The sequence below is a fragment of the Lissotriton helveticus genome, chromosome 8, assembly GCF_964261635.1.
Source record: "Lissotriton helveticus chromosome 8, aLisHel1.1, whole genome shotgun sequence".
In the NCBI taxonomy this organism is placed as follows: domain Eukaryota; kingdom Metazoa; phylum Chordata; class Amphibia; order Caudata; family Salamandridae; genus Lissotriton; species Lissotriton helveticus.
In genome coordinates, this window is record NC_136069.1 from 1,702,515,437 (window position 1) to 1,702,528,221 (window position 12,785).

General features: G+C 44.0%; 1 protein-coding gene across 1 annotated transcript in view; it reads left to right on the top strand.

Annotated features, from left to right (window-relative positions):
* The first annotated feature begins 360 nt into the window (after positions 1–360).
* The window catches only part of LOC144773634 (pepsin A-like), a 107,731-nt gene continuing 95,306 nt past the window's right edge, over positions 361–12,785 (top strand). The window contains exon 1 of the mRNA XM_078658782.1: positions 361–511. Within this exon, the coding sequence (XP_078514908.1) occupies positions 459–511 (53 nt within the window). The 5' untranslated portion in view covers positions 361–458. The remainder of the gene's footprint in view (positions 512–12,785) is intronic.

Here is a 12,785-nt window from a genome sequence, read left to right on the forward strand (position 1 = left end):
AGCGGTGGGGTGTGTGCCCTCTGAATACATAATTAGCTCCATTTCAGACCATTTTGGATGTGCTTGTATTTGTTCCTCCTTGGAATGGTGCTCCCTCTGACTCAGGGACATCAGTTTCCGCCTCTGCTAGAGCCCCGCACCAAGGAACGCCCCCTCCCATGGGCACCCGTCCTTGCATGGGGTCCTTGCAATGTTTTGCTGGAACTTCCCGCTGAGCACTCTTATCACAGGGTTGTTTGAATAACACTAGAAATCTTTCTTTCTCTGCTCCCTGAAGCAAACACCAGGCGTTTATCAAGAACCACCGGTGTAAGTTCCGCGTTGTTCTGGCTCTCACCTCTTATCGGGCTGTGAGAGTCATTTGAAAGGCAGCGGAGGGCTGTGTTAAAAGCAGCCCTGCCTGTGCCTGGCTCAGAGGACCGCTCTCCTCTTCCAGGGTCTGGACATTGACCAGAAGCATGGAGTGGCTGCTGCTTCTGCTGCTCGTGGCCTCTGCTGAGTGCCTGCTCAAGTAGGTAAACCCCTGCTCCAAAGTCTGCTATGCTTATCCTTGCTCTGTGCATGTGTGTGCAGGAATATATCTGTGTACTGGAATTTGTGTAGATAACCCCAGCCACAAAACAGCCCAGCGCTGAAAAGCGCAGGGGGTAACATAACATGAGGTGTCAGTTGTAAAGCGCACGCTCACCTGCAGGCATCTAGGCGTTAAATAACAGATGTTTATTGTTACATATTGGTACTCATTTATCGACTTCAGAAGGATGAAAGGCTGAGTGAACCCCGCAGGATTTGAACCTGTGGTCATGAGGTCGAACCCAGGCTCCTTCAGTGGACACATTAGTCCACTAATCCACCAGACCCGGCTTATGAAAGAAGGGGTGGTGGATCATCTCGATAGGGGTACTGAGGCTGCAGTGATGGGGTTTAGGACTGGCAGAGACCAGGAGTGGGGGCACAGAGAATGCCAAAGGGAGGGGGTTCTTTAACTTGTAACTACTGCAGCTCCTTTCACCGTTCATGTGTGAAGGTGTGCTCACTTGGTGGTGTTAACCTACTTTCATTGATCCAACGGCTTTTATATCCTGTGTTTTTGTTTATAATTTGGGTTAATAGATCTGACACGTCTTCACAGCTTCATCAGAGGAGTGGTAGAGAGGATAGGGAGAACGGGGACCCCAAGAGCAGTGTCCTGGTGAAGTCCTAAGTCACAGTGTCAGAATGTGGGCTGAAACAAATAGATGCGCTTCTACATAAATCTCAATTGTGGATTCTATCCTTGGAGGGGGCGGAAGATGATGCCAGTCTAGAGGCGTCACTGGGGGACTGGGAAGGTAAGTCCACGACCAGAACCTGTGCAATCCACATGGGTCTGGACCCTGTGAGTTCTGCTGTGTGTCCACCTGGAAGGAACAGGGTAGGAGCATCCTTCCAAATGGAGGGGAGGCAGAAGAGGAAGCCCCCTCAAGCACCCCCACACTGGCATATAGTGATTTAAGTCACTTTTCTTCCTTTGTACTGGAGGAGCCCAACCTTCTCTCCTTCTGGCACCTTGGAAGGGTTTAGATCTTCTCCTGTCTTCCCATTGTAGTGGAAAGAGTTAGAGCATGCTGCTTGGGATGGGATTAAGTGAGGATAAATAGAACTGTTACCAATACCAGCACCTCAGAAACAACAGATAACCACCTATGCCCTGTTCCTGGTGGATCTTTAGTTTAACCCATGATATGATTGCTTCAAATTTGCCTGAGTTTTGTTCTTGCTATTCAAAGTATTCTTAGGGCCGCATCTACAAAAAGATTTCAGCGCTTGCAAACGGTGAATCGGGCCATTTGCGACTGCTAAATAGCCTTTTCACAATGTACTGTGATTCAGTAACTTATTACCAAATTGCAAAATAGGGTTTGCAAGTCTTTTTTAGTAAAAGGCATGTTAAGGGCGTTCCTTCCTAACAGAGAGTCGCAGGGACTTGTAAGAGTACTATGTGACCGCAATGCAGTCGCAAAACAGTCATACTTTACTGAATCTGTGAAGGAGGCGGTAAACAATTTACAAATGGGAAGGGGTCCTCAATGGACCCCTTCCCCATTGTGAATGTGGCGGCCAACATTTTGTAAGAACAGGCATTGGTCCCACAGACCACTGTCTACTCTTGAAAAATGAAAATGAAACTTTTAATTTTTCCGTTTGAAATCATACTGTTTTCTTTTAACCGCATGTGTGCGGCCGTTTTTCCCGCAGTATGCGGCATTTTTCAGATTACCGCGTTACATGACGAGCTCAGCTCGTCATCAGCACACGGTAGGTAACGCTGATGACGAGCTGAGCTCGTCATCAGCATCGAAGGGGTTAAGGAATGCGGGCTGCATTTCAATTAAAAAAAAAATGCTTTAAAAAGCAATCATACATTGTGGTCTGCTGACACCAGAAGGCCACCATCCCTGTGATTACAGGCCACTCCCAATGGGTTGCAAATTGTGCCCTGCTTATGAACATTAATGAGACAGGTCAGTTTGCGACCCATTAGGAATCACAAACAGTGTCTGAGAAACAATAGTAGATTGCATTTTGTGAGTCGTAAAAAGTTGCAATTGGGAACTCTCAAAATGTAGCGGTCATACGTGTAGGCCTTGATTTTATATTTTCTTTTGTACATTTTTTATTTGCAAGTTTTATAAATTTCTATGGGTGGCAGTTATATTGGATCTGAGCAGTGAAAACAATTAAGAAGTAAAGAGGGAAAGAGAGTGGAGGAAAGTTAGATTCCACTCAGATGGTTTGTAACCATGATCAATGCTCTTCAGTCAGAACCCATAAAATCTGTGTAAGCTTCAGTTGAAAGCAAGGGCAGGAGTCGAGTTCGCAGAAGCTTCTGGAAATGCTTGCGAGTGGTTGTGATCTCAGATTGAGTTTGAGGGTGTTCCACACTCCAGTTCCTTGAAATCCCAGAAATAATCTTTGTGGGTGGTGCCGAGAACCCTTCCTATGATCCTAGCATCAACAAGAAGTCTGAGTAGGGCTTTCTCTGGTTTGATGTGGCTGCAGTTCCTTACCTTCAGACATGTCCTCCCTATCTGGTCATTTGGCTTTTGAACCCTGGCAATACATTTCCTTAGGTGGCTCGGGTATGCCAGTAGAGTCAATCCAGCCTGTGATTGTTCAAATGTAGCAGAGGTGGAGATTGTTGGCTTTGACATGACAAGCAAACAAAAGGTCTGAATAAAAAAATATTATATTTTCTAGGAGGTTGGAGGAGATGTTCTATGACCTGGTGTTCAACAGAAGGATTCAGAAGATGAGGTGGTTGCAACCACAAATAGAATCTCAGGGCTATCTCCAGCTCTACAGAGATATCTCATACAGAAGAGCTCAAGGTTCAAGTGAATTGTGAGGGTCTTCTGTGTATGTATCTAGAACTTTATGTGGCATGGACCTAGTAGGTGCAAAAATGGATGTTTGTTTATAGTGAACTAAAACCCAACAAGGATGATGCGTGGGCACCCTACAGGCACAGAGGGTATGAATGATCCGTCTGACACGATTTTTCCACAGTAGTTGGTAAGAAACAGCTGAGTACATGAGTGCGATGATCAGACTATGACATTGTTCCAGCCTTCTCAACAGAAGTGTGTTGTCCACCGTGTCCCACACGATGGATAGGTCAGTGACTTCAAGGGCTGTTGGTCATGAGAAGGGGGAACATCCTTTACAACGCAACTTTTACTCCGCACTACCATTACGACGCAGCTATTACAACGCAAGTCGTTACAACGACTTGCGCTGGAGGGCGCTGTAGGATAGGGAATAGTTTAATTTTCTATCCAACACCTTCCCTACTATCCACGGGGACTGGAGTTGGAATAGAAAATTAAACTATTCCACTATCCAGCGCCCCCCAACGCAAGTCGTTGTAACGACTTGCGTTGTGAAAACTGCGTTGTAATGGCATGCAGAGTAAAAGCATGCAATGTGATGTCATACATCCCATGAGAAGATCTATGTGCACATCCATGACCTTGACTTGTGCTTCTCAGTAACTTGAAAAGGTCACTGCAGAAGAAATCATGAATTAATAGTGGCATTTTTCATGAGCACACTACCTAGTGTAGATCTCTGAAGGTGATGTAAGTTTATCTTTTTGAAAGATTGGCCAGCATTTCTGCAAGAGCATATTCAGAGAGTGGAACCTTAATCTGAAAAAGGAGTATGTATTACAAACAGGATTTGGCAAATTCAATAAGTTTGGCCGCCCCCATACAGTTGTTATGTTGTAAAAAACACACACCTGGGTTAATTACCGTGACATGACATAACAAACAAGTTAAACATACTGCTTTGTGCAATATTTATTAGGAAACAGAGTCCCAGATTTGCTAACTGTTTGCACCGGATTTGTGTCACAAAAGTGTTTTTCCGGATTTACTTTCCAGCACAAATCCTGACCTGCATTGGAAAGTAGCCTTAAAGAAACGTAACACAGCTCTTGCTGCTACTTTCTGCTGCTTTGGGTCAAGGGCGCATTGCAGGGGTGGGAGTCAGAAGTGTCTATGCAAACATCCATAGATTGCGACGCAAAGCCCTCTCTACTGAAAAAGATACACAACATTTGCACAAAAAATAAGGGGGCATATTATCAAGGACCGGTGTTAAAATTATCGCCGCTTTATCGGCAGGAAACTGCCGATAAAAACGTCGATAATGGGCTTGATAATACGCCATTATTAATTCCCATAGAAGCCCATTTTAACACAAGAACATGGGCCTCTATGGGAATTAACAAGGGTGTATTATCAAGCCCATTATCACCGTTTTATCGGCAGTGTCCTGCCGATAAAACGGCGATAATTTTAACACCGGTCCTTGATAATATGCCCCATTGTCTCCTCAAGGCAGTCATAACGATTTAGAAAAGCTTGGTTTTCTCAAAATATTTGCCACTTTGCATGTGTGCTACACTGTACAGCAAGCAGATGAAAGGCGAAACGCGTTAAACTGAGTCTGGGCATGGTATTTTGTACTGGAAGGGTACTCTTTCAATAGAAACCTATACCCGTTATGACGCACACACGCTTGCACTATGGTCAAGGCTACTGGAACTATGCAAAAGGGGAAACCAAGTTGTGGAGCTGGGTTGGCTAAATTATGTGGCAAGAAAAGGCAAGTTATGAGGCATAATGCGGCACATTTTTGATTGATAGTATTACTTCATTATTTTTACTCACGGTAATTTTAACAACAGAGTGGTGATCCGCATGTGAGAATGTTTGTGCTGGAAAGTTGATTATTGGTAGGGGTAAATGTACATCTACCTCTGTCAATAAGGCAACTAAATCAAACCAGGGCTCTGAATTGGTCTCAGAAATGTTTCCTCATGCTCAGCCCTTGGTAGCTTGGCTGCAAGCAGGCAGGCTTAACCTCAGAGATATGTATGTAAAGTATTTAAAAACAACACCAATTCAATAGATATTTAAGATACAACAAACAATAAAAAACCACCACTGATTTATAAAGATAGGAAATATTTGTAGCACTAAAATGACACCAAAATAAAACAAAGCCACTGTAGGAAACAAGAGATATGATTGTTTATAGATTAAACACTTTCTAGTGCTTAGAAACCAATAGTGCCACTTCTGGACATTTGGTCGCCTCTGACCGGGACAAAGTCAAAATTTTAAGCTGACCGCGATGGAGCCCTTGTTGGATACACTAAGCAGGAGCCTGACTAATCCACTTAACTCTGACAAATCAGACCACTGGAAGGCTGCAAGTCTTACAACTTCTTGTCTGTACATTTTTGAGTAGATTCAACAACAGCATATTGTTGGATTTATCAATACCATTCTACTGAGTCCTTGATATATATTCTTATGACTTCCCTGTCTTCTGTTATTAGTCAATAACTTCTTGCCATGTTAACCTCTGGGGCTGGGGGTCTTCAATGGAAGAAATGAACGGGGCAATTTCTCCAACACCAGGGCTTATAAACATGTCTTAAAAGGACCCTGCTTATATCTACAGGACCCCCACCCTTGGAACACCTTGGTAAGACTCTAGGGGTTCTGAATATGTCAAAATATTGCAGATCCTCTTTTCACAATGCCCCTAGCACAAAAATCGATTTTGGGAAACACTTTACTACAATTTGGGAGTGAAATGGGCAATTTCACTAACCCCAGGGCATATAAAAAACATTTTATAAGGATCCTCCTTATAAATACCTGACCCCCAAAACCGGGGAAAAATTGGGGAAACCCTGGCAGCACCTTATATGCCCAAACATAGTAGTTTCTTCATTTCTGAGTGCCCCTAATACCAAATTCAAGTTTGAGCACAATTTGCATTTTAATATCTGTCCTGCAACACAGGGCTGCTTTTAAACTGATTTCGGGCTTCAGCAGTGCACACATGCAAGTGCAGAAAGGCTGCTGGCCTCTAACGTGCCATGCCCTATTACATATGAGGGACCTAAAGGAAGGATCAACCCCCCTGCCCTAATATTTAGTAGGGCCTTATAGGTGAGGTCATGCCAATCACAGGGGTACCCTAACCCATAGTGTACCCTAGTGTATGTAGGTGCCTTCACTGCATTCAATGTAGTGTGTTTTCAGCATAACACTGGCCCCGGTTCTGGTGGGCAGAGTCAGTTACCACCAGTACCAGTCAGTGAAAAGTTGTGGGTGTCCAGGGCACAGGATAACTTTGCAATAATTAGACAATGCAACTGCATTGCGGGGTAAAAACATGAGTTGTAAAGACCTGCGTAGTATTACAATTCATTGTAGAGATCAACACTTTGTAATGCCTGTGAGGTAAAGGCATGCTAAATACTGCCCTTCGTCATTGACATTACAAGTATATGGGGCCTATTCACAAAGGATAATTTACACATGATTAAATATACACCTCACCCTAAAGACACCCCTCCGAGAAGCCGGAATCCAAGAAAAGGCCCTTGACTGGACCACGTCCTTCCTCTCTGGCAGAATCCAGAGCTTCCGGCTCCCGCCCTTCTGATCCATAGCCACCGACATCATCTGCGGCGTCCCCCAGGGCTGATCCCTCAGCCCCACGCTGTTCAACGTCTAAATGGCCCCCCTCGCACAAGTGGCCCGCCATCTCGACCTCAACATCATCTCCTACGCCGACGACACCCAGCTCATCCTCTCCCTCACCAAGGACCCACACACCGCCAAACCCAACCTCCACAAGGGAATGAAAGCCATCGCCAACTGGATGAAGAGCAGCCTTCTGAAACTGAACTCGAACAAGACGGAGGTCCTCATCCTCGGACCCACCCCCTCAACCTGGGACGACTCCTGGTGGCCGACCACACTGGGAACAGCACCGACACCCACCGAAATCGTACGCAACCTAGGATTCCTCCTCGACTTCTCCCTCTCCATGTCTAAACAGGTCAACGCCGTCTCCTCCTCCTGCTACAATACCCTCCGCATGCTCCGCAGGATCTACAAGTGGATCCCGACCGAAACAAGAAGATCGGTGACACAGGCCCTCGTCAGCAGCCGACTGGTCTATGGCAACGCACTCTACTCAGGAATCCCAGCCAAACGCCTACGACGACTACAGCGCATCCAAAACGCCTCCGCCCGACTGATCATCTACGTCCCCCGCCGCAGCTACATCACCCCCCACTTGAGAGACCTACACTGGCTCTCCGTCGACAAGAGGATTACCTTCAAGCTCCTCACCCACGCACACAAAAAACTCCACAAAACCGGACCAGCCTATCTGAACAACAGACTCAGCTTCTACACCCCCACCTGCCAGCTCCGCTCCGCCAGCCTCGCCGCTGTCCACATCATCCAACGAACAATCTCCGGTGGCAGATCCTTCTCCTACCTCGCCGCCAAGACCTGGAACACCCTCCCTACCCACCTACAGCAGACCCAAGACCTACTCGCCTTCAGATGACTCCTCAAGACCTGGCTCTTCGAGCAGTTGCGGCACCCCCGGCCCCTCAGCGCCTTCAGACCCTCACGGGTAAGTAGGGCGCTTTACATGTACTCTGATTGATTGATTGATCCAAATGGTAAATAGACAAGTTGTCAGATGAGAGCCACGGAGTGGAACAAGTGGGATTACAAGTTTGTAAAGGAGAAAACAATCAGACTAGAAGTAGAAACGTGAACCATTCAATGTAAATAAGAGTATGACGGTGATGCAGCTCTTGCAAACAATCAGTCGATATGACATTGAGGAACAACAGGACTACCACTATTATCATTTTAATAATGGTGAATACCTCTTTAAAATGGATTCCAAAGAAAGAATACCAGGACTACTTGTCAATAGTAAATGCCAGTCATTAAAAGAGAAGCCTAGCACAATAAAACTCCTAGAGATGGAGATTATTGTGGAGAGGTGAATACCAAAGTTGAGGAAACATTATTCAAGTATTTGAGGTATGAACTTAAATAAAAAATCACAGCTGGTAAGTTACAAAGTAGGACAAGTAAGCAACGTTTTGAAACCAATAGTTTACAATTTCTTTTATATAGAATATTTTTAATAAATCAAATCCCCCAAATTCCTACAGGGGAAAAGGTAGCACTGGAATGAAATGTATCAACTGTTAACAACAACTGATCAAACGTAATAAGAATATTTTATATAAAATTGGACCACTTTTCTCATATACTACAGAATACTTGTTTTACTCTGGGAAACACCACAACATTGAATGAATGTAAAAGTCTATGGTGTGATACAGACAAAATCACGGTACCAGTGAAACCAGCAACCAAGTTATAATTAAGTACACAGCAGATATGTTCATAGTGAAAATTGTCTCAATGTTATTACATTAACAATGTCAAAGAGTTGTGCCTTGGTTTCCTGATCATACGCGGTTAGGGATTGCTGGCTCATGACTAACACAGGAATTGTAGTAATTCCTTAAGTTCTTCTGTTTCACAAGATGAATTCACCTTCTCCTGGAGGCATCACATCCGTTCATGAAAATATTGGGGCTTGGAGAACAATTGTCTTTAGATCCACTGATTGTTCAATGTAAATCGGTCCAGTGGCCGACGCAGTGGATCTCGAATGCGGTTTGAGCTTGTAGTGAGAAACATTTGCACTAGTAGTGAGCTGGTCATACTTTCTGGCACCTTGCATACTGCTTTTCACTGTGGATGTGAATTTTCAGTGTTATGTAGTGATGGTCTGAGATTCTGGTGAAAAGGGTGTTGCCACAATCTAAGGGGCATATTAGCAAGGCGGGCGATATAAAATTAGCGCCGCTTTTGCGGCCCGTTTCGCACGAAAAGTGGCGATAATTTCATTGCCCTATTAGCAAGCTGTCTCTAACATCAGTTAGCGACAGCTTTTAGGCAATAGCGAGCGGTTTGGGGCCCGCTTTGCATGTCAGCGATATTTATCGCTAATGACATGAAAAGTAAGTGTACCCAACCGGTTAGCGACTGAAAGCAGTCGCTAACATCGCTATAGCCTATTATCAACGCAGGCACAGCGATAACATTTTTTGCGCTAAGCGCGAATATCGCTGAAAAGTAACGCCTGCTCAGACCACTTCTTAACCTGTATATCCAATGGGAGTTGGATATTCAGGTTAAGACCCTATTGGCGTAAAGCCTGATATTCACGCATTAAGCCGCTATTGCAGGATATTTTATCGCATTTGAGATAAACATTGCTAATAGCAAGTTATCTCTGCGATAAAATCCAGCGATGCACAGCGATAGAAAAAATTTCGCTAAGCCTATTTAGCGATAAATATTGCTAGTTGTTGATAATATGCCCCTAAGTGCTCTAAGACCAGGGCTTGAAAGGATGGTCTGAAGTCTGGTTCGAAGAGGCCTATAAGTCAGAACATCATATACCAAAATATCATGACATACATATTGGGTTCTGAATATTGTTTGCAAAATATTGTCCCATTGAGACATCTAGAAAGAAAGAGAGGTTCCTTCTTGACATAGAATCTGAGGAATCTATTGCTAGCAGTGGAGTTAGGAAGAGTCAGTTTCTCTAAGAGAGGTAATATGACCAATAATCCTTTAAAGGCAAGAATGTAGGACTTGCCATGTTTAATTACTGTTTTCTACTTCTCTGAGTTGGAATTACTTTTTATCCCATGTCCATTTATTGTTAATCTGTCACAAAGCAAAACATGATAAGAAAAATCTAAAAAACTCAAAATTTAAAAGAAGACATTACTTGGGGGCTCTGGAGAGTGGATGGTGAAACTAAATTAATAGCACTGATAGTTTTAATCAAGGTTTCAATATCCATTCTGGTCTCTTGAACTTTGCGTTTAAAGAATGCTGCCAGCTGATTACAAAAATCATGAGAATGCTATGAAAAAGTTTCAATGGAGTCTTTATTAGTAACATCTTAGAATATTTTAAATACCTCTTTTTTTATCATTTGTGTGGTTCAATATTGTGCCTGAATAATAATCTTGGTTAGTACAGAATTCTAGATAAATGTGATAGGTTTGTTTATTATAATGAGTTTACCATTAGCATCCTGTATTTTTTCTTTTTAAACAAACAAAATCGCTTCTTCATTGAATTGCGGGGATAGGGTCTTAATAGTAGAAGGTGCCATCTTATCTAGGTGCAAATGTCGGAGGGGATGATTAATTAGGGGCAGGAGGGGCCAGGGGACTCAGAGCAGCCGCTCAGAAGCCGCGCTGGGGAGACCGTGAAAGGGAACTAAGGGGAATAGGACGGCTTAATTTGTAACCGGTGCTCCTGGAACGCTTGCTCTAAAAACAGGAAAAAAGATATATATATGAGCTATTGGAGACTGAAGCTTGAGAGTTGTACAATTTATTTGAAGACACAGCTTCTAGAAATAATCAATGATAGCATAAAAACCACATAGTACTTGGCCCTGTACCCAGCATTCTCTTGAAAGTCACATGGACCAGTTTGAGTTTTACAAAGTACAGTTTAGAGCTGCTATGAGAGAGGCTTTGCTTTAAGTACACTTTTGAGCTGAGGCAGATTGCATAGAAAAGGTTAAGCACATATTGTTGGGCACACTCACTCACCACTGCATGTATGATATCCTGAAAGTACAAATTTAAACACCCTAAATGCAGTGGAGATAAAACAATGTCAGAGAAAACATAACATTTCAAATGGCGAAATATAACTGGAATGCAATAAGGAAAAAGTATTATAAAGCAAAGTATACAATAGAGGAGCAGAGCCTAAGTACATAAAACAAGGGCTATCTCGAGTAACCCCTGGGAAAAACTCCTGTCCGACACTCAAGTGCAGACGGGGAGTAGTTCAATGATACTCTGGCGGACCAGCCTTTTATATTGTTCAGGGGTGAGGGGCCTATGGTCACGCTATATCACGTCACCTCGAACCACATATCCTTCTGTCGCCTCTCACGCCCCTGCCTGGTGACTTTCCCATCATTTGTGTAAATGTGACTACCTTCTCGTAATTGTGTGGCACATACGTTAGCCTAGACTGAGTTCCTGCCATTCTGACTGGAAGTTTGTCATTAATCAGAAATGTGTTATTGTTGCTTCGAAAGGGTTCTATTCATGTGTCAATCAGGCAGTTTGCGATAATATTTCGCCACAATTATCCTTAGTTTATCGGATATCTTGCTTGACGTAGTTGTGGTGCGAGCTTCCCTTATTCTATTCATGGCTTAGGTGGGGGACGTGGGGTATGTTGCAAGATTTATTGAGGAACTTGACTTCTACAGCTTGTGGGAAATATACAATGAGGTGGGGCCTGGTAGGGGTGCGGGTCCTTGCAGACAAGAGCAGCTGGGTGAAGCTTGGGTCAGACCTGCTTTCTGCTTCTGCTTAAGCTAAGAGAAAATGGCAGTGCTCAGGGCAACGTAACTGAGGCCTGTAAGTTCTAGACAGCAGGGCCTACACAGGGGTCATGTCGTGCAGGTGATAGGTGTGTCCTTGGATAGCTATGCAGGTAAAAATTCACCCTCCAACATTCCCCCCTCTGGTTCAAATTATTGAACCAATCAACATCATTGAACATCATACGAACTGCATACTTAGCTGGAGATGGGGGAAGTGGCCAGGGCGAGTTATAAAGAAGTAGCTCCTAAATCCTCACCTGGTCCTCCTAGTCTCTTACACATTGTCTCATAGGGACGTACCAAGTCTCTCCCTGAGAGAAGTGGTGGGCCACCATGTACTGGGGACTGGTACTGACTTTCAGAAGGAGCCTGCTCTAAGTGAGGGATCGGGGATAGTACGCTCTATGTTCAACACTGCTATCTCTACATCTTCCCCTTGTCCCCTGTGCATACCTGTGTTCACATCTGTGTAGTTCATCTCAACTCTTTTAGACCTTATTTTTCTAACATAATGCAACATAATCCGTGTTCCGAAATACACAACTACAAGCACACATAATATAGGCATTATAAATTTTAGTACTGCAGATAGCCATAAAGGCGTCCAGTCCAAGTTGGACCAATTACTTAAAACATCTGCTTTTGCACTTCCATCCTCAGGTATCTGTCTCCCAAATTGTCCAAATCCCCAATGGCCTTTGTAAGTGTTCTGTTATCCGCATCATCGGCCAATATCAAGGCACAGCAGAACGACCTTCCCCATCCTGGCGCATCCACCACTAGTCATCGCAATTAACTGGTATAAAACATAGCGTTGTTCCAGAACCACGAGTCTCAAAGGCCGTAGTTCTTCTTTCACGGCGTTGAACCCATCACGGGTGTTGTTAACAAGCTGCATCAGTTCATATCTCGTTACTTGGAGCCATCGGGCATTGTTTTTGGCCTGGAAC